Source organism: Abramis brama (genome assembly GCF_963993115.1).
Source record: "Abramis brama genome assembly, chromosome: 22".
Taxonomy (NCBI): domain Eukaryota; kingdom Metazoa; phylum Chordata; class Actinopteri; order Cypriniformes; family Leuciscidae; genus Abramis; species Abramis brama.
Window position 1 is genome coordinate 16863798 of NC_139984.1, and position 22761 is coordinate 16886558.

The 22761-nt window shown below is 37.5% G+C and overlaps 2 protein-coding genes across 8 annotated transcripts in view; both read right to left on the minus strand.

Moving 5' to 3' along the window:
• usp19 (ubiquitin specific peptidase 19) overlaps window positions 1-20942 on the minus strand; it is a 29457-nt gene extending 8515 nt beyond the window's left edge. For 2 of the 7 annotated variants that reach the window (XM_084099483.1, XM_084099482.1), the window contains exons 1-22: window positions 16236-16334; window positions 15924-16055; window positions 15163-15299; window positions 14318-14806; window positions 13918-14221; window positions 13639-13795; window positions 13489-13560; window positions 13272-13387; window positions 9847-10070; window positions 8142-8334; window positions 7915-8048; window positions 7645-7803; window positions 7294-7404; window positions 6889-6999; window positions 6646-6747; window positions 5409-5549; window positions 5149-5267; window positions 4889-5032; window positions 2458-2795; window positions 2263-2379; window positions 1957-2173; window positions 866-1018 (exon numbers count right to left, since the gene is read on the minus strand). In XM_084099483.1, coding sequence (XP_083955609.1) covers window positions 866-1018; window positions 1957-2173; window positions 2263-2379; window positions 2458-2795; window positions 4889-5032; window positions 5149-5267; window positions 5409-5549; window positions 6646-6747; window positions 6889-6999; window positions 7294-7404; window positions 7645-7803; window positions 7915-8048; window positions 8142-8334; window positions 9847-10070; window positions 13272-13387; window positions 13489-13560; window positions 13639-13795; window positions 13918-14221; window positions 14318-14806; window positions 15163-15299; window positions 15924-16055; window positions 16236-16245 — 3680 coding nt within the window. In that variant the 5' untranslated portion in view covers window positions 16246-16334. Of the gene's footprint in view, window positions 1-865; window positions 1019-1956; window positions 2174-2262; window positions 2380-2457; window positions 2796-4888; window positions 5033-5148; window positions 5268-5408; window positions 5550-6645; window positions 6748-6888; window positions 7000-7293; window positions 7405-7644; window positions 7804-7914; window positions 8049-8141; window positions 8335-9846; window positions 10071-13271; window positions 13388-13488; window positions 13561-13638; window positions 13796-13917; window positions 14222-14317; window positions 14807-15162; window positions 15300-15923; window positions 16056-16235; window positions 16384-18419; window positions 18750-20530 lie in introns of those variants that run through there. The other 5 variants (XM_084099480.1, XM_084099481.1, XM_084099479.1 and 2 more) reach the window with 5 other exon arrangements.
• Window positions 20943-21630: 688 nt separating this feature from the next.
• lamb2 (laminin, beta 2 (laminin S)) overlaps window positions 21631-22761 on the minus strand; it is a 37987-nt gene continuing 36856 nt past the window's right edge. Inside the window, exon 34 of the mRNA XM_084098470.1 lies at window positions 21631-22510. Coding sequence (XP_083954596.1) covers window positions 22374-22510 — 137 coding nt within the window. The 3' untranslated portion in view covers window positions 21631-22373. The remainder of the gene's footprint in view (window positions 22511-22761) is intronic.

Here is a 22761-nt window from a genome sequence, read left to right on the forward strand (position 1 = left end):
GCTAAATGACAGTCACAGTTCATACCACCCTTAAGCTTCACCTAAACTATCAGGATTAATTTCTAACAAATGAGACGCCACATGAATTAACAGTATTAATAACATTAACATTATTGCATTTTAAAATGTTTAATTTGTATAAAAATAACTAACTTGTTTCAACCATTCATAACATATTCCAAATTATTTGTATAGCAATTTTCATAAAAATAAATTTATACATAAATTTTATTTCATATAAATATAAATATAAATATATATATATATATATATATATATATATATATATATATATATATATATATATATATATACCAACTCAAAAAATTAGTAAAAACTATAATAGTATCCCAATCATACTACAATAACACTGGTTTGGGGTCAGTAAGATTTTTTTTTTTTAAACAAAATTAACACTTGTTCAGCAAGAACACATCAAATTGGTTTAAAAGTGACAGTAAAGGCATTTATAATAGTACAAAATATTTCTATTTTAAATAAATGTAGGTCTTTTAAATGTTCTATTCATCAAAGAATCTTGAAAAATATCTATGTTTTCAACATTTATAATAATAAGAAATGTTTATTGAGCAGCAAATCAGAATGAATCTGAATGATTTCATGTGACACTGAAGACCTGAGTAATGGCTGCTGAAAATTCAGCTTTGCCATCATAGATGAACTACATTTTAAATGGGTTATTTTAAATTGTAATATTTCACATTACTGTTTTACTGTATTTTTTATCAAATAAATGTAGCCTGGGTGAGCATAAAAGACACTTCCACAACATTTTAAAAAATCTTACAGACCCAAAACTTTTGAACCCCTGTGCTAGTGAGTATCTGTGAGACTTTGAGTGTACCTGACTGGGAAATCGACCATATCATTAATCTTGTCCCTCCATATGAAGCTCCTAAATGAGAAGCGCTTAAGCTGGATGATGAGCACGTTGGGAAGGCGCCAAAGCAGCAGTTGTTTAGAGGCCTCCCTGTGTTGCTGACACTTAGGACAGTACCTGAAACACAATAAAAGAAGATTTAAATGGGCCAATAATATTGATGATACCATTTAAAGTGCCCCTATTATGCTATATTAAAGGTTTCTTATTTTGTTTCTTCAACAATAGGTTTACATGCTACAATGAAAGTATTTTTTGACATTGGATGCATCCCCTCTTTTCTCAGTGTCTGAAACGGTTCAATCATGGATGCAGTCTCTCTAAACCAGGGTTCACCAGTCTCGGTCCTGGAGGGCCGCTGTCCTGCAGAGTTTAGCTCCAACCCCAATTAAACACACCTGAACCAGCTAATCAAGGTCTCACTAGGCATACTAGAAACTTTCAAACAGGTGTGTTGGAGCTGGTTGGAGCTAAACTCTGCAGGGACAGCGGCCCTCCAGGACCGAGATTGGTGAACCCTGCTCTAAATCTCTCCTTTCTGAGATCCTGCTCTGACTGGTCAGATCTGTAGTAATTGGTCTTCCATTAACAGTACGTGATTGAAAACGAAATGGCCATTATATATCTGAATTTTAGCTTTGGAGGTTTCCTTAGCACATGTACACAGTGATACAAACAGTAATGATGGCGTTGGTTTTACAGTATCAATTCAAGCCTGAGTCCTCATCCTTTGGAAGTGCATGCAAAGTGGATTTGCTTTCTTAGTGCAGAAAACAGCGTCTTCTCGAAATGATGATAACGCAAACCAAATTTTTCAAGGTCTTGAGGGCAGGTCAAAGATGTTGTTCGCAGGCAGCCAATGAAGACTATAAGCTGGCACTATGCAAATGTGTTACAAACCTATGTAGGTCTGTAACAGAAAGTGAGAGTGGAATTGCTGATGACTCGTTTCGGCAGTTCAGAATCAAATCGAAAAAGCATAATGGGGCACATTAAACACCTTGTTAACTGCACTTCATGCTTCAAGAGTTTGAAATTGACGTGCGTGTCCGTACCATGCCTCTTCAGGTGCCAGCACCTCAGGTTTGGTAAAGAGGTTCAGGCACTGCTCTAAGGTGAAGTGTCCTGCCCTGGATGTCTCCGTAGCAGAGCCCGGGTCTTCATCAAACTCCAGCTCTTTAGAGCGCACCAGTACATATTCCTTCAGCCGCTCATTGTTCTTCCACACCAGCTCCAGCGTGCAGTCATCAGGCAGCTCCAGTACCACATCACCTGTAGGTGGCGCCAAGATGATGAAGATATGCTTCTCTAAGTAACACAAGCATTTTAAAAACACATCCATCCAAAAACCTCTGACTGACCTTTGTCCTCAAGTTTTTTGTCCTCCTTTTGGTTTGTTTCCAGAATGGTGATGTAGAATTGAGACGCACTTCCACTTCCAGACTCTGCTGAAGGCTGCTGATACCCAGTCACTATAGCTACCAATGAACATACAATGATGGACTATTCCTCCACAACAAACAAAGACTTCAGCAAAGAGCTTTAGACCAACATACCTTCCGGTTTAATAGCCTTTTCACATGATGTTTCTTTCTCCAACAAAGAATCTTGGGAGCTGGTGGCAAGCTCACAGCATCCTGAGTCAGTGGTGCGTGTGGAGAGGGTGTCCCCATCTCCTGCAGAGAGCATAGACACGGTCTCTGTGTGCGGGGCTGTGACAGAATCACCCTGTCCCATGAGGTTTTCTGCTTCTCCTGCAGATGACGGCTCTTCCTCCTGCTGTTGAAACTCTGAGGCACTGCTCGCCGTGGAGGTCAGGTCAACACGGGACAGGCTGGCCTCTGGGGACGTCCTACCGGACTGGAAAGGTGGCTGGAACACATTGACAGAGTACCTGCACATAGAAATGAAAGATTACACAGTGCTGCTGGTTCCTAGTTTTTCTTTTTGTCAGCATACTCCAATCTATTTGCTAAAAGTACTTCATAAAATGCTTTTAATACAATTCATTATTTTAATAAAAATAATAATACAATTAAATCATTTATAAGTAAATGCTATAATAAATACACAGACAAATAAAAAAATCCTATAAAATGTTATCACAAATATAACAAATATTATTTTTATAAAAATAAGTATATTAAATATAAAACGGATATAAACTATCTAACTACTAATCAGACAAATACATTTATAAAAGTCACCAATAAAAAAACAATAAAATAAACAAAAATAAAATACTATAAAATAGACAAATAAGTTCATACATAAATTACATCAATAATTGCTATAATGAATACAAATGCAAAATGCTCACAAAAATGCTAGCAAAAATATAAAGTATATATTTATATTAAATATAAATGCTATGGAATATACAGACAAATAAATAATTTATAAATAAATTACATCAATAAACATACAACATAGACATACAATATAATGTTCACAAAAAACCAAAATATAAACATTATAAAAAATACAAATAAATACTAAAATGCTATCATAGCACCTAGGGTATGTTTACACGACAACGATGGAAAAGTTTTTACTTTACATTTTTTCGTGCACAGACGACAATGTTGTCAAAACTATCCCCGTTCACACGGATCTACGAAAACGATTAAAATCACTAGAGATGCACCGAGATGCGACCGGCCGGTCAGTCTGACATATGCCGATTTTATGCCGGTCAAATGCACTCGGGCACGCATGATTAACCTTTTGAGCAGTACGGTCTCATATATGGGATTTTTATTTCTGTGCCCCTGAGAGTACGGTGCCACATTTAGAATGTTCAGTGACGTCGCATAACTGCCAGATTCAAACTGTGCTTTCGCGCGTTGGCTGGTGCTGAGCCAGAGTCGGACGCGTTCAGCGCTGTCATATATCACAACTAAGCAGTGTTTTCAACCTCATAATGTTTATTTTAGGTTTCAGATATTTAAATACACATAAGCACGAGTAAAACAATACATTTGGAGTTTGTAAAATACACAATGATGTCTGTGGAAGCAGCAATAACAATCTATTCAAATATAATTTGTCGACATGTGTTATTCATATCAGACAAACATAGTGGAAGTAACTATAAAGTTTACTCTATTCTTCTCAGTTCACCGGCCACTTTCTTGCATTTATTTCGGGAGAAACTGATGAATTCACGTGCTGTAAATCCGACTGACAGGACAACATTGCGGCGCCCATCTCATGTTATAGATCAAGATTATTTATAAAGGTTTTTAAAAAAACCAAACACACTCACTTATACGTATTTGAGAATCAGAATATCAGATAGGCTAGTTGATGACGTGGTAAGCAAGTTTGTGAATATTTTGAATAAAAAAGGAAAAGCGAAATAAAAGCGACACATCTGTCATACAGTATTATTGTGGCTGCGGTTTATCGCGTGATGCGTCGCCACGGAAACATTAAAGGGAACGTTCGCCTTGAAAAAACTCACTCTGGGGGTGGGGGTGTCCGTTAGAATATTTTAAACTTGCGCGTGAAAGGGTTAAAGAAAAGATTGAAAATAAATATTTGTGTGTGCTGTAAAGTGGTTAGAAAATAAATAAATCGGAATCGGCTAAAATCGGTATCGGCAGGTCAAACTCAATGAAAAATCGGAAATCGGAATCGGCCTAGAAAATTGTAATCGGTGCATCTCTAAAAAACACTATATTATACTGCCAGGCCAGTAGGTGGCGATGTTAATTTGTAAAGAAACACTACGTGCCTGTAGACTAAACACATAATATACATGCGTGTAACGTCATCGTTTTCACAAATTTGCATTTTTGTAGTTTACATGGAGGTGATGACGCAATCGTTTTCAAATCTAGGCCTCCAGATTGCCAAAATGCATAAAAAGTTAGCTGTTTTAAGTTGAAAATGGTGTCGTGTAAACTTCCCTTACTTCTAAAGCTGACCCAATTACCAAAATACACAAATGAGTAAATAATTCTGAATCTAGTGTAATTATACCTAGAGTAGCCTTCCAGAAGCTGTGTGAGGCGGGTGTAGGTCAGCCTAGACTCAGGCACAGTTATTAAAAACGGCAGTCCAATATTCTCCACATTGGGCCGGCACATGGTCTTGTGATTAAGCCAGTGGTTTTTCTGGCAGGCCCTGTAATCAGAGGAAAGAAACTTACCACCAACTAAGCCAATACATCGTCTCTAAATCCTAAGCGTGATCTCAGAGCCAGTACAACACATGCTTCTAATGAACAGATGGAAACTCACTGATTGCAGTAGCCAACACGGTAACAGCGAGTACAGCGCTTAAGCTTCTCGTCGTCAGAGGCAGGAGGCTTCAGGCAGCCAGCACACTTTGTGATTGGGATGCTAGGAACCTGAGGTCTCTGAAGATCAATACCAAGACACAATCAATACATAAAATCATAGCAAGAGAAAAAGCAACGTATACTTCAACAATGCTGACACCAACCCACAAAACCTAAGGGAAAAAAAAGCTGAAAAAATAAGTGATCGAAATGGTGTACCTGTTGGACTTTCAGCAGCACCACCCTCTCTTTGGCGAGATCTTTAGACAACATCTCAAAGCAGAAGAGCAGATCACTGGACGAGACTGTGTCTAAAGATTGAGATGGTGAAAAGAGTCTGTGGAATCTACCCTTCACCACCTGAGAGAAAATATAGAGGCTTATAAATGGCGTACAAAACTTAGGAATATCACAAGTCACAATTAATAGAAATTTTATTGTCATTAGATTCTGGCTTCTAACGATTATGAAAACAAGACAATCAAGATAAAACTAATATTGTGGCACATTCTGTTTTAAAATGTTACTGTGGACAAAAATGACAAGCAAGATATTATCAAATTAGTAATGTTTTTTGGAGAAGAAAAATCAGAAAGAAGTTATAAAGTTTCAAATAATCCAATCGGTCAATAATGTCAAGGATTTCCTTGAGCTGTGTGAGCATTCCTCAAGCATGAATTCAGTGGCATTTTAGTCAGAGTAAAATTGACTAAAATTAATAAACAAGACAACAAATTATTGACTAAATTAAAAGGATTTTTTTTTATTAAAAGACAAAAATTATGACTAATAAACAATGTGAAAATTAACACTGGAATTGACCTGAGGGCTTAGATTAAATCTTTTGATTTTTTAAACTTTAAATAAATAAATAATAATAAATTAACATTGAATCATTGTGCCCTCTTTTGGAGTGTTCTCTTATCTGGTGTTCTCTTATATTTTCACATAACTGAACTAATGTTTAGAAATATAATCGATCAAAAATAATTAGAAATTTGGAAATATTTAAGTTAAAAAAAAAATTGTTGACAAATGTTGACTGTTTTAGAGTTTTCATGAGAATGTGGCAGTGCTTAACAACATATTACATCTACTGTAGGAAAAAAAAAAAAAATCTATAAATGATTGATGTGTCCAATCGTGATGACACCCTAATCGTGTTAATAAAGATTTCAATATTGACAAAAATAATTGTGATTTTGAATATAATCGAGCAGCCATACACACCAGCATATTTTCCAAATCAACTCTCTAAACATTTTAGAACACAAACAACATGTATCGTAATTGAGTAATTGAATAACAACTGTTTATTTATATTGCTCATGTTTAAATTAATGTGTGACAAGTTTCTGGGGCATTATATAGTAAAACACATGTTTGCCTCTAGATAATTTGCCATAAAACATGGATCAAACAAGCAAATTAAGGGTTCAGAACAGAATCATCATACCTCTGCCAGCCTCAGATTCTCTGGTTTGGTCCTCACACTGCGAGATATTGAATCCAGAACTTCAGTCGTGCTCGAGTTCTCTTTACTCACACTGACCAAAACCTACACAAATGGTTGGCAAAGGGCAAACGTTTTATATCAAATATGAATAAAATGAGAATGCCCATCTAAATAAAAATAAACAGATTAAACCCTTCATGCACAGGCTTGCTAAGGAACTTTAGATTTTTATGCTGTTTTTACCTTGACTGGTTTCTTGTGAGGCTCTTTAGCGAAATAGAAAACAGTTAGCACCTTCTGCTTCTGAGGTAGAGGGACAGGCAAGTACAGGAAGGGGTCAAAGGTTATGGAAACCTAAAAAAAAGAAGAAGGAAATAACAAATGAATAAACTCCCACAACCATACTGCTAACAGATACTGGACATCATCTGCCAAACATCATCAAAAGTAATAAACATTTCCTAACACACAAAGGCGGCTAAAGTGGGGAACACTTGACTCAATTTAGACCTCCATCAATATCCTATTCTATTTCCCATCCAAAGCATTATGGGGAAGGGGGTTGGTCCCCTTCCATCCTCTCCCTATTCCACCATGAGAAATCTGGTCACCCTAATCATAGGTCTTGTTTTGCTCTTGATGCATTACCTTAGAACACACTGGGCACACCAGCTTTGACTTGTACTGGCCCTGAAAGAGGTCAACAATGAAAGAATCGTTCCTCATTTTATGCCTCTGCCATGCCTCTTCTGCAACAACCTGCCAAACAATAAACAAGAACAACGTTCAGCAGATTTGTAACCATACTTGATACAGTGCAGAGACTAAAGCTTGATACTATTAATGAGAATGCTTACATTTGTCAATTGTAAAACTTAAAACTCTTAAGTTTTAAGAGTTGGAACTCTGCTCCAATTATGCAATCCCTTCCCAAATTCAACTGAAACCATTATAGGTAATATTATTTTGTATGTTTTGAAACAAAAATTAAGAACTCACCTCATCCTGACGGCCGTCTGAGTCAACGGTCTCTGTATATGGTTTGTCTTGGATGCGGTTCAGGTCCTCATGCAGCCCATCCAGCAAGAAAGCCATAAACTCCTGAGCATCGTGCTGTGCGTAGCCTGTAAACTGACTTGCTTTACTGGCAACTATAGCCTATGAAGAGGAATGAAACAACACCTGGTCATTATGGGGTTTTTTTAACAATCACATACGGAAAACTACAAGATATGGTATAACAGGACAGTTTTGTTTCTGCATGGATACCTTTAATTTGGAGGGTTGAAATGCATGATGAGTGCCCTTCCACAGCGCTCGAAGTAGAACAGCAAAGCCAATGGCAAGTCGTCCACCCGTGCCCAATGGGTTATTACAGTTAATCTCCGACTCAAACGCACGGTCTGAAAACAATAAACACCACAAAAATACATAGCTGGGTAAGATACATAACCATATGAAAAGAATAAATTCTCATCAATGAAAATGCCACTGACCGTGGAAATAATCCCTGAGCTCCCGTGTGTTGGAAAGGGACTGGATCACACTGTTCATAAAGCAAGTATTTCCCAGATTGACCAGACCAGTGAAGCCAGGGAGACACACCTTCTTCTCCTCCACTTCTTCAGCTCTCTCACTGCCTGCAGGAGGAGTGTGAGTCATGGGCTGCACCATGCAGGTGGGCTTGGGCTGTGGACAGACGAAAAGACAAGTCATATCTAACAGGCTTGAGACCAGTTATGGTCCACTAGTAGGGGTGTAACGGTACGTGTATTCGTACCGGACCGTTTCGGTACAGGGCTTTCGGTACGGTGCACGTGTGTACCGAATGACTGAATGCAATATTTTGTGTGCGGAACATAGGTACATTTTCATGTTTCCACACGAACATATTAAGTGGCGGAAGTCTCCGCGTGCAGCGCAAATCCCGCCCTGCAGCTGATTCTAAAGTATTACCCGTCGTCACTGTAACCTAAACCAATGAAATCGACTGCAGGGCGAAAAAAAATTAAAAATAAAATAAAATAAAATAAAATAAAATAAATCACACACCGCGCACTGTACAACAACATACACGGCACGCTTTAGCCCAGCCTCTCGCTAGCTAGCGTCATGGCCAATGCAGACAAGCCCATAGATCGAAAATATGGCGATCGGGTTTCATTCTCGCGGGGCTTTTCCGCTCCGTGTGCGCCGCCGCACTCTCCGTTCCGCGCGCGTGTGTGTGTCGGCGCGCTGCGCTCTCTGCTCAATGTTCAATGTTCGACTCCGTGTTTGCGCTGCACGTTCTGCTCTGTCGTTAACGGCCCAAACACTCCAATCATGTACCGATCACGCACTGGAAAAGCAAAGTCCGCTCAAATAAGGTGAAATTTCTCAGTAGTAGACTTCTGTTTGCTGAGCTGGTATAGTCATGCTGGGCAACAATGGTAAAATGACCTGCTCTGATCTCATGCTCTGGTAATAATAGCTTTGTAGGGCTATATTTTATTTTGATAATTAGTAAAAAAAATTAAGAAAAAAAAAAAATCTTAAATTGATTATGTTGATTGATTATTGAAAAATAATAATACATTGATATATCTATGTTTAATATTATTTTAATATAGGGCTATTTTCTGTTCCTTTTTTTCCCGGTTTCATTTAATTAGGTGATTCTAAGTTTAATTATTGATGATTACAAGCTTGGAGGAAATGCAATTAATTACAGCAAATTGTGCAATTAATTAGTTCATTTTTTTTAATCGATTCCCAGCCTTAATTTTTAAATATGAGCAGGCCTACAAGCTGGGATTGGTAATGCTGCACTGTAATCATAGTTATTTATTTATATTTTTCATTATATTTTATTATGTGATATTGGTTTGAGACTGAGAGTATTTTATTTAGTGGAGAACTTTGCAGCAGTGTTTTATTTCTTATTCTTTTTTTTATTTTATATATATATTTTATTATATTTTATTAAAAAGTGTTTAAAAAAAAGTGTAAACAAATTATTAAAAAAAGTTTATAGTAATAAACAACCTGCAGTTTAATGTTTGCATTTCTTTCCCTTACTGTACCGAAAATAAACCAAACCGTGACTTTAAAACCGAGGTACGTACCGAACCGTGATTTTTGCGTACCGTTACACCCCTATCCACTAGATTATCGTATGTGACATGAACATGATGACACATTCCTTATTGTCTGCTATAGTACCGTTGCAACAGTTGGTTCCTGTTTGAGGGACATTTGTTCTTGGACTGAGCGAGGGGCCACGGCATCCAGGCCGGAATCCTCTGAGGCTCGAGGGGGTTTGGCTTTCTCCTCTCCCACACGTGGTTCTTCTTTAGCAGGAAGTGCATGCTGGCTGCTTCCAGGCTGACTCTTCTCAAGTGTGGAAGGGCTGGAGGGCACAGCAACCTTGGCGCCCCCCACTGCACCTTAAACAGACAAAGGAGCTTATGGTTAGCATTTAAAAGTCAGGGTCAATAATTTCTTATCAATATCAATGTTGTTGTACTGCTTAATATTTTTGTGGAAACCATGATGTATTTTTTCAGGATTTATATGAATAGAAATAAAAAACAGCATTTATTTGAAATAAAAATCTGTCTCAAACGGTAGTGTATATATTGTTATAACATAAACGTAACTGAACAATTATAACTTACATTTGTAAAAAGTTAGGCTGGGTATTGGAAACCACCTCATGATGCAATTAATTTTGTGATGCATTACTATATAACAATGTATATATAATCGGACTGGCAAAGCTCTAGTAAAACGCAATATTGAAGAGGTAGTTAAATTTGAGAGAAGGCTATGTAGAGCAGTGTGGGTCAGGAGCCTGGCATAAAGACAAGTCGTCAAAAACACATGGGCACATTTGGCTTGACCCAGTCTCGCGCTCGTATCGAGTTACTAGATCACTCCCTGTAGTCACATTCCTTTTCTTGACTGGTTCCCTCATTTCAGCATGTAAACAAAAACAGTCCAGCTTTTCCACAGTAATAATAACGTGTGCTCCCTATTACACATATCAGAGCTCTCAGAAAATCGATCTAATAATCTAACAGTGAATTTAGCTGACGTAGTTAATATATTGGAATAAAAAAAACACCTAGTCTTTTTCACCGCAACTTCAAGGGAAGCAAGACAATGTTGTTGAAACGAGAGCTGGATACCTGAGGTAATACTTCTCACGTTTATTCATTTTCTTGAAAAGGGGCTTGACTTGTCAAATAGTGGTGGATTTTTCTGGACCTCAGCGATTAACTTCTCCACAATGTCATTTGCCATTTTAAATGCATGAGCACTTAAATTAGAATGGATTCTGATTGGCTGTCAGTGATTTATTGTTCAACCGTTGAGAAAACAATCGTCTATAAAGTGATCCCAACTATATCGTTTCTCTATATCGTTAAATAGGGCTGGGCGATATATAAAAAATATTTGATCGATAATCGCCTTAAAAAATATTGCGATATCCGATTATATCGTCTACCCAAAAGCCCCACCCCCAACATGCCCTGCCAGAGACAACACTGCCGAGTGCCGACATACTCGCTCCTTTTGCTTAACACAAAACATGTTGAGTTTGGCTGCACTTTATCTAATGATAGCCTGCGATTCAGCTAGTTTAATTTAATGATTGAAACGTTAAAGGTTTTACTTTGGTTAGTATGAGCTAGAACGAACATAAAACATTAGCTTTGCTTGTTATGTTAGTGTTGCTAATAATTTCCACACTGTTACTATCGCATCTGTGTTTGAAATGAATTTTGTTTCGCGAGAAGTGTTGAATACTGAACTGAACAGAACAGAACCTAATTTGGTGGTTAAAAGATTTGTGAATGCATGTTGATGTCATAGCTGTGTCTTGTCTATTTTTTTTTCTCCATAAGGTTTCTCTTTCTTTTTTGGCGTAATCACCTGATTTAATACTAAGTTTAATTTCCTAATTATAACATGTAGCGCTGTTTTTAAACTTGTATTCAAACTGTAATATATTTGTTATTTGTCTAAAATTAGGGATTAAAAACGAATTGGTTCATTCTGCATGAGCAAAAACGCCCTTTTCCCTCGTCCTTTCTGGTTTTAGAGTTCCAAGGTCACAAGCCGCTTACGAAATAAAAATTACTGCTTTATTTATTTAGAAACAAAAGTAATTAAGAATGATATTTGTGTATTTTATTTTATTTTTTTGTTTGTTTATTTTTTAATCTAATCTAAAGCAAAGTATAACGCTCCCAATATGCTGTAACGGAGCTACCAACATTTTAAACTCAGAACGCGTGCATGACATTTAAAGGAACGCAATTTCTACATTGCAATATAACGGAATTTTAATTTTAATTAGGCTACAATGGTCATGTTTGTGATTTTTGATTAGGCCTATTTATTATGTGCAACATTTAAATTAATATTCAGTAACAGGTGAAGTTACTTCTACCATCTTTTTCTGATTAACTTTTATTAGACTGCAGACCAAACTAAAATAGACCTAGGCTACTTGATAATATAATTTTTTTAAATTGGAGAAATCTCTGCAATTCTGAATTAACAGCAGTTAAATTTTTTTCGTCTGCAGAACAAAATAAACTGTATAAAAATGAATAGCATATGAATACTTTTTTTTTATATAAAGATCAAGAAATCCAGAAAAAATATTTAACAAAATAACAAAAGTAAAAATAGGCTAAATGATGTTTGACACGGAACGCATCTCAAAGTCGCGGCTACACAGACACATGTTGCCGTAAGAGCAGTCAGCGCCGAACAACAGGCAAATAAAATATTAAGCTCATTAAAGTTACAAAAGTTCAGTGAGTGATTTTCTTTTTCTTTTGTTCTTTGATCAACATTAATGGTGGCACCGAGTATAGGCTGTCAATGCACTGATTCAATAGACATAGGCCTACTGTTTTACTTTCTCAGCCGTTTAAAGACAAAACCGACTGTGTTTACTGGGATATTTTGAACTTGAAAAAAAGTGTGTGCTGACGTCTTTCCGTGGTTGAAACAACAATTCTTCTGATGTTTATTCATGTTTATTTGATGCTATAAATCAACTAGAAGGATAATTGTGTGATATAATTGTGTGTGTAGGCTATTTGTCCGTGCACTATGTGAGAGGCGGCTCTTTGGCGCAGCACATAAAACAGCACGCATGCAGAAGTGTTCTCTTGCGTCTTGCGCTTAAAGAATGCTATCAAGAAGAATCGATTTTCTATTCCTAACCGTACTAACTACTATAGAAAATATTTAATTCATGCTATAAATATGATTATAACTATAGGGTTATGTGATATATATTTGTCATTTTTTGACGATTATCGTCTGGAAACAGACTGTTATAATCGACATTGCGATACTTTTGAGACATCGTCTATATACGATAATATCGTCATATCGCCCAGCCCTATCGTTAATAGCTGTGGTGTGAACTCTGCTATTCTTTAATATTGAGAACGAATTTTATATCTTTATCGTTAACGTCCTTGGTGTGAACGGGCCTTTAGTCATGGACACACTGTTCAGGCAGCTATCGCTTTGGAGATGCAAGTTCATGAATGTGTCAAATTCATATGTGTTTGTTTGTAAAAGACTTTTCAGAAGCAAAAAGAATCCAGGCAGCAGACCTTGTGTGGCAGGGGCCTCCAGACCCCCCCAGCGCTGACTGTGTCTTTTCTTCAGGGTGATGTCGATTCGGGACGGAGTAAAGGCATAGCTGGACTGATCTGGCTGGATTAGATTCCTGAAACATCAGCAGATGGAACCAATGAAGAAACCCTCAGAAACACACTCTTGACTAGTAGTGGATCGAAGGAGATTAGGATGCCCATCAGACAATCTTACCTGAGTTTAACCTGCCATTTAAAGACAGTGTTTGGTCCGCAATCCGGATGAAGGCGCAAAAAGTTGGGATCACTGTGGACAGTTTCAACAATTAATGGAAACTTAAGAGTTACTCATGAGGAAACTCATGTGTGCGGATGAATCTCTCACCTGGTCTGGAAGATAAGAGTAAAGTCTTGTTCCCTGAACAGCACCCTGGAGGTCTGCCGGCAAATTTCTTTCAAGTAGACGTTAACAACCATCAAGTCTGTCCCTTTCTCATACGAGTCATTCTTCACAAACTTCAAGTTCACCATTGGCTCCGGACCTTAGCACATATCAGTCATGAGAGAGAAAAAAAAGGTTCAAAGGTTTTGATTCAGTAAGATTTTTTTTGTATGTTTTTGAAAAATTATGTGTCGCAGTATATTTCAAATGTTCTTAACTGACCTCCTGTATCCTCCTCATGGCTCCCTCCATGTGGCTCCTCCTTGGACTTGTCTCTCTTCTCCTCTGAGCAGCTCTTCTGAGGAGACTCTTGTCTCTTTGAGGATGTTGAAACAGGCTCTCCAGACCCTGAATCATGAGATGGAAGCATTTTAGGGATCTGGGTATCAGCCTGTGGCTTCTTTTCCTCTGTCTCATCTGATGCTATCTTTTCAGAGCTTGTTTGCACGGGAGAAGAACAACTCTCCTGCTGCGTCACCTTCGGCTCACACACGGAGGAAGCAACCTTGCTATCATCTGCTTCAACCTGTAAACAACACAAAAGACAGACCACAGGATGTGAGAGATTCTTTCCACCATTCTGTTTCCTGCTGATCATTTTCATTTTCGAGTGAAGTCTCACCTGAGCACTGCTTTTTGGCCTCCTGTCCACTCCTTTTTCTACCTGCGATGCCTGGCATGCTTGAGCCCTGTTGTCTTTTGCATTGCTAGATGAAGAGGCACCACTGCTTACAGCTGATGTGTGTGTCTTGCCATTAACTGCTTGTTTGGATTGAGACTCCTTCGAGGAGCAGGGAGCTAGAGGGGGCTCCTTTGTATTTCTAGAGGGTCGCGTGGTGCGCTTTGCGCTGGGCTCATTAATCGGGTCTGCTTTATCGCTTGATTTAATCTCTGCCGCCTTCACGCCTGTGCTCTCAGTGAGCTCCACCTGTTTGCCTTTCATCCCTCGTTTCAACCCTCGGTCGGGTTTACCTCGTTTTTGCTCAGCAGAAGTCACCGGGGGCATTTTTTCAATGGTTTCGCCAGATTTTTCAGATCGCCCTGTGGTTGACTGCTGGTGGTTGCTGCCATTCTCTGTAAGGATGTTCACCGCTTCAGTCTTTTTCTTGTTCTGTTTAATGAGGGAACATGAATAAATAAAGCTTGTCTGAGGGATCTCCGACTAGGAAAACATTCATGAATGCTCAAAGCTGCATGTGTGCATGGCCACACAGTTCTGACATTGCTCTTTGAGACAGATAGGACATCGCCCTCAAAAGGGACGTCTAAATAGACTAATAAAGAAATTGCATTAGATTAGTCAAGTTTAGTTTTTAAAAATGTACAGAATTTCTTTGTAAGGAATGGCAACTGTATCTGCCCAACAAAAACATAGGTTAAATTATTGGGAAGTGTAAAAAAGAAAAAGAAAAAAGGAGATGGTCAACAAGAGAAAAATAGTAAAAAAGAGTGAGCAGGTGTTCTTACAGCGAAGGTGGGCCAGGTGTTGAGGGGGATCTTCTTGTGCATGACAAGCTGCAGAACATTTGTTTTCTCCTTATAAAGCAATTTACTGCAGGAGGCTTCAATCTCTTCGTGGAGATGACAGCTCCATTCACGGCCATCTGAGAACACACAAACATCACAGTACATACACTACTGGTCAAAAGTTTGGAGTTGATAGGATTTTTTAATGTTTTTTAAAGAAGTCTCTTAGGCTTTTCATTTATTTGATCAGAAACACAGAACAGTGATATTGTGAAATATTATTACAATTTAAAATAACTTTTCTATTTTAATATATTTTAAAACGTAATTTATTCCTGTGATGTAAAACATCATTACTCCAATCTTCAGTGTCACATGATCCTTCAGAAATCATTCTAATATGCTGCTTTGCTGCTCAAGAAACATTTCTTATTAGTATCAACGTTAATGAAACAGTTGTGCTGCTCACTATTTTTGTGGAAACTTAGTTTTTCAGAATTCTTTGATAAATAGAAAGTTCAAAATGGCAGCATTTATTTGAAATATAATTTTTTTGTAGCATTACAAATTTCACTTTTGATCAATTTAATAGTCCTTGCTGAATACAAGTATTAATTTCCCTCAATGAAAAAAAAAAAAAACTTTTGAAAAATAGTATACATTACACTCATAACAAAAAACATGACAAGCACAGCACACAATAAGAAAAAAGACAAACATGAACCACATACGATGGCCACAAGCACACATACTGTCCTTACCCGGCAAGCGGATGTGGCAGGCGGAATCGGAAAAAGCAGAATTGATATCTTCTACTCTCAGCACCCCAGCATCTCCACAGTTCAGCCTCACAATCACCTCATAAGCATTCTGCTTCCAGTCCAGAAACAAATCTAAACAGAAAAATGTACATTCATGTAAGGCTGGATCCATTACAAACACATTACTTAATATCACTGAAGAAAACCCTGACTGTAATTAAAAGTATTATTCCATTAGCAGAGGGAAAACACAAGAACATTAATGTACAGAGAAAACAATGAGCTGCTACAAATTAAAAACAAAAATCAAACCTGATTTCATGATAACGCTACACAATCTGATAGCCTGTCATAGCAGAAAGCCCAACTCCCTTTCGATTTCAAACTGCACAGTTATTGAGTTTAACATAGGTGCATGTGAGCCAGCAGGTCAGAGAGAGCAGGAAAGAGCTAGAAAGAGAGCGTGTTTATCGTTAAGGATCAGGCTTCAGGATCAAGTGACAGCTAGTCCCGTCCCTTTACTCTCTCTCACTGTGACACACAGATCTAAAAGGTCATGAAGACGCCGCAACGCCCCACAGCTGGGTTTCTATTCCACGTGATGTCATCTCCACTCTGCCAGTATCCCATGAGCCTCCCTTACATGTAAGGAATCATCAGTCCATAGACTTCTCCCGTTGTTCGTGTAAGGATGGTGCTCTGAAACATGACATTTCGACAAGAGAAAGACAATGGCGCACCCATATCGAATGTATGTAGAGGCCAATGAGGGAGGAGTGGAGTCTTCTCATGCATGTGCCGGGCAGAGTCACTCCACTGACCTTGACAAAGCACTTCTTTACTGAAGCAGAGGCTCACAGGCTTGGATTACGACACTTCAGCACTCAGCACAGCACTGCAGAGGCAAAACACTCAGTAGACAGGGCACAGGCTGGCACACCGAAAACAAAAAAAAATTAATGTACGTTTATCAAACCTGTAGTCACGTGTCTCAATAACCAATGGTAATCGTAAACTGAAAACTTTACCAGTAGATGTAAGTGTCAGTGTTTTAATTCTGTATTGTGAAGTTCATACGAGTGAACCGGTTATTCAAAAAGAAAAATGTAGGGCAGGGGATTTTTTAATCCTAAAAAATCAGAATTGCGGAATATAAACTTGCAATTGTGAGAGAAAATAGTCAGAATTGTGAGATAAAAAGACAAAATTAAATTTTAATTTTTTTTTAATTCTGTGGCAGAAAGAAGCTTCCATAAATGTGCAGCTTAATAATTAGCGCAAAACAACGATGAAAACCATGACTATGTAAGTCACAATTTAAACAGTATTAATTTTTGAGACAGCAGAAGTAGAAATAAAAGTAGAAATAAAACTTTCAAAAGTAGAAATAAAACAATAGGTCTGCATTACAGCTATCTGAAAGGTAAACAAAAACAATCTGTAACAGTAATAAAGCCCCCAATGGCTCCTTAGAGGCAGCTAACCCTACCCTCAACCTTAAACCTACCCATCCCCTCGCTGCCTGGAAGGCGCCATTGGGGGCTTAAAACACCAAACACCTAATAAAGCAATAACAATATATCTCTTGCCTGGTCAACTGAAGTATATTCAACAAAGTCTAAGAAGCTGCCACCATATACTTTAAGATCAAGGTTCTCCATGAATGCCAAGGACATGATAACTTTGAAAAGCCATCACTAACCAAACAAATTATTACTTATGGACTTACATAAACATCCAACAGAGAAAATCAGGCTCATTTAACAGCTGTCAGCAATGTGAAATGATACCTGTAAAAACATCTGAGATCACAGCATTCAAAATCCCCTTATTGTTGTAGTTTAACTTTCATTATCATTTGTTTTGTTCAAAGATAATTACCAAAAGATGAATATCAGAAATGTCAGCCTAAATGAAACTGGATTCACAACATACATACCAACTAAAACATGCTTCTAATGCCACACAACAACCAATTCAATAGGCTAGCTATAGAAATAGTGGCATAGCTAAATCAATAGGGACTACCATAGCAGAACAATTACGCAAGTTCAGTACGTTTCACAGAGTTAATGTCTGTTAACTTCCCGGTTCCCTGTTTACCACACTACGCAACATATTGGAATCTTCCCAGCTCTGCAAACGAAAACAGGACAAGGACTATACCTTTAATGACTTTAACCTCTAGCTATGGGCCAGACTGCATTTTATAAGTCAAAAGGACACTGCACCACAGACACTTTCTTTCGGTTCATGTTACATTAGATACCACTGCAGTAAAACAATTATCCCACACTATATTTTTGCCCAAGCATATGATTCAAATAACTGTCTAGGTCCCAACCAATGGCTTGAGTTCCAAGATTAACGCCTGGCAGAACACCACCAAGCGAAAGGACAAGTGAAAAAGATAAAATGAATTGACGTAAAGGACCTGAGTGAGATAAAGAAATTCAGACCTAATTTGAATGTTTACAAACCATGTCCTCTCCTCACCTTTCCTAGTCTCTGTGCTGTTGGCTGAGGCTGCCCGCTTGGCCTCCTTGCTCTCCTGGTTGACTCTGTCCTTCTGCTTCTTCTTGCTGGTGCTGACCACATCGTCAGGTCCTCTCTGACCTCGCCTCCGGCCCGATTCACTGGGTCCTGTACTGCTGCTGGCCATCTTCAGCCACTTGCCGCTAATGGGTCGGCCGTCTCTTACCTCGCTCCCGCTGCCGGAGCTGCTTCCACAGGGATCTGGATCTGAGCTGGGCCGTTTCCTGCCCGGTCCAGCTATCTTGGCGATGTTTCAAGTGAGAGCACTCCCAGAAGAGAATCAGAGGGAGACTGCAAACAAAAACAACAGCCATGCATGTAAGGGTTAGGTGGTAGGGGTGGGAATCACCAGGGACCCAACAATACAATATTATCACGATATGACGCAATTAGGACTTGAAACATTTTACAATATGCTGAGCATTCCAATTATATATATTGCGATTTAATGCCTTTTTTCAACTGCAAATGTCCCAAAAGAAAAACTCTGTCTACATAAATTTCATCTAATTTTCTCTTTTCCTATTTGTTGAATATGTTAAACAAAGTGTATTTTGATGTAAAAAAAGAAAAAGAAGAAAAAAAATCCATTAAAGTTACGGTGAAAAACTGGCAGCTGTGCCAGAAATCTACCGTAAAAAATACGGTAGCAACATTTTAGGTTTTAGGACTTAACTTAAATTTACAGTAAAAAAACGTATTTCATTATCTGATATAAGGTTAATTTAGCAATCTATTTAAGTACTTTTATCTAGCCTATTTTGTACAATTGTAATACACTGACAACGACCAATCACAGTGGTGATGAGAGTCACATGATGAATCAAAGCTCATCACAAACAGCTTTTTCACAAGAAAGTTCATATTAATATATAAAAGTTGCAGTGTCATTCACACAAATACTAAACACCATCATAGTAACATTTTAAAATGCAATAAACATTAATTTAACAACATTAAAAGTAACATAAAACCCTGATGTACATAACTGATTAGAAAAAAACTAAGAAAAACAGTAATTTCAACAAAAATATGTCCCTATGGTTTTTTACTGTAAATTATACGACGTCCTTTTTCACTTCCAAAAACTGACTATTAACGGTATTTTACTGTAAAATTACATTAAATGTACGGTCTACATTTAATGTAATTATTAATGTAATGTACATCTATCACAATTATTCACTGTATATAGTACGGAAACTTTCTGATAACCAATTAACAGTTTTTCACTGTAGCATTTTACGCTCTTTTACCGTTAAAATCACGATATTTTTTGACAGTGTGAGAATATTGTATTATCACTTATGTTTATTGATTCGAATTGGATTGGCAATATAAAAAAGGAAAAAGCACCTCTTATTTTAATGTCAAATGTTCAAATAAACCTTTTTGATTAGTAAACACTGATTAGTGAATGTTTATTGGAAAACATTAAACGTCAAGCCACCAACACCGGTTAATGTCAGTGTCCTCACACTTCGGTGTCATTATCCCAATATATGGTGAATTTGGCGAAAGAAGATATCTTTGACTTCAGTCATTTTTATATTTCCTTATGTTTTCCATTTTAGTTGTCATACGAGAAAACTATATCCATGGAAACTCAAGCAGCTTAAACCCCCATAATGATCGCTAATGCCGCGGTTGCTAACCCGACTAACGTTAGCTTAAGTTAGCCTGTTCGACTATATTCCACACTCAAGTTCTCTTTAACTCAAAACATTTCACCAACAAACTGTCACTTAAAGTTAACCTTGTTCTAATGCTGCTAAATATCATTTGTATGAAGAGTGATATATCTTAACTGTGTTGTTTGGTTGTTGGAGACGCCGGTTAGCCGCGTTGTGTGGAGAGCGAGCTAAATGTCCGTTAAGGGAACCGAGGCGTGAGGCCTCTCGCGCTGCGCCGACTGCCCAGCTAATAACGCGCTTAGCTTCTACTGAGCATGAACACTTCACCCGCAAGGTCGGGTGGTGGGGTATTGTCAAAAGTGTGCATACCAGCAAGAGAAGTGAGGGCAGTTTACGATATTTTGATATGACAGCAGTTGTTTATAGTTGAAATCTTACTTTGTTTCGTTGCTGTTCTGGAATGACGAGTCGCAACGGCTTGTCCTTTCTTTCGTTCGAGGAGCCGCAGCGACTCTAGCTTAATTCAGCACCAGGCTTCGAACACGGCTGCGGGCCGCCGATCTCCCCTGAGCCGCATCAGCTCGCCTCTACAAACTCAATGCTTCTTTATTTCCAAAATAATCCTAACCAGGACCCATTTTGTGGCGTTAAAACTGAAATCAGGCTGATGTAAATACAAACAAAGACGCAAAACGTTGCCCGTCCTTCACTTTATGAGCCGACCGCTGCTCTGTAACTCACACTTTGTCAGAGAACAAAAACAAACCGGGTAGCGACGGCGATCACGGCAACATGCTCCACACACAACACAAACATACACACACACACACGGGCCACTTCCGGGCGGCCTGGTCCCTGTGCGCTCACAACCATGCGCAGATGAAAACTATTGTTTTGAACATTATAAATTCTGTTATTTTGAATGTACCATTTTTTTATTATTATCAAAAATATTAAGCAGCACAACTTATTAGAATGATGTGACACTTCACTTCACACTGTGGCTGCTAATAATTAAAAATGTAATTTATTCCATCACACGAATAAATGACATTTTAAAATATATAAAAATATAAAGCAGTTATTTTAAATTGTAATATTTCACAATATTTGTTTTTTCCCTATTTTTTTTCTAATAATAAATGCAGCCACGATGAGCATAAGACACTTTAAAACTAAAGAAAAAAAACATTTTAAAAAGTCTTATAAATGTATAATGAACTATGTTACATAAATGGTAAATAAATTGTTTGTATTTTCATATCATTTCTCTCATTTTAAGTATATTAAGTATCTATTTAGTGCTCTTTTATAAAAACAGCACTTGCATTTAATTTGTCTGTGATTTGAAAACATGGTTATTTTGTCAACACTAAGATTTTCGGACTGCGGTAACAATTCAATAGATGGAGCTGAAAATCTATTTAAAACCACCCTGCAGACTTGTTTCACTCTTTGAAGTGAATGCTAGATATTCATAATACATATTCGATGCATTATTTTTGTATCGGATGGTGTTCACACGTTTTTGTTTTGTTCCTCATTTATTAGGGTTACATGTAGAGAACATACAAGAAATCAGAGAGGGATATTATTACTTTTCATTTTTATTAAGTGTTATGTTTTTTTTTTATTCTCATAAGAACAAACATGATGTAAATCAATGTACATCATACACAACCAATGATATGGACAACTTAACTCATTTGACTTCATTTAACAATGTCTTTGTAAGTCCATTGTTACAGTAGTTTCTCTTAGATATTCAGCCTATTATAGAAACTGTTTTCTCAGAAGACAACAAATCTAAAGTGTTTCTCAGAAAATGAGTGTTAATAAAATTCCACGCAATACCTATTTTGAAAGAAAAAGGGCAAAAAAAAATCTATTTTCAGTGTCTTTTACATTCAAGCAAACTCAGTAACTTCATCATACTGTATACAGTATTTTACAAGCAAATTTAAAAAAAAAAAAAAAGAAAGTAGAATACTGCTCTGCCTTAAAAAAGACGTGAATATCTGCATTTCATTTAACTCCATAATGAAAATAGGTTAATATAGTGTATTTTGACAGAAGCCCTTCATTAAAACAACATTTGTAGCAGACATCGTGTCTGGTTGCAGTTTGTCATTGCTCATTGTCTTGCAGGTTTGTTGGCAAACAGCTTTTGCTGTAGCAGCCTGGAAAAAAAAAAAAAAATCAAAGGCAGATCCTTTCAGAAAGTAGTGAAAGTTTCAGAGACAGCAGCAGTCCAGCTGATGGGCTTCCTTCTTGTGACGGATTATTGACAGGTGTTGTAGATCTGAATCTGTTTATTGATAGCATTCAGGATTGCCTTCATTTTATCTTCTAGGCCATCCAGCTGTCTGGCTTTGCCTTCCAATACCTTCTGGTTTTCCTCATAGTCCTTTTCAAGCTCTATGGATACAAAACAACCACACAATCAGGTTAGATTTACAAGGAAATAAAACTAAAACAAAAGAACAATATTACTTGTCACCACAAGAGGGCAGATATATATATATATATATATATATATATATATATATGTATGTATATATATATATGTATATATATATATATATACCGTTTATCTTATTTAACACGTTTATTTTGTCATCATTAGCTATATCCAGAAATATCAGGTTGAAGGGTGATTCTGAAAAAAC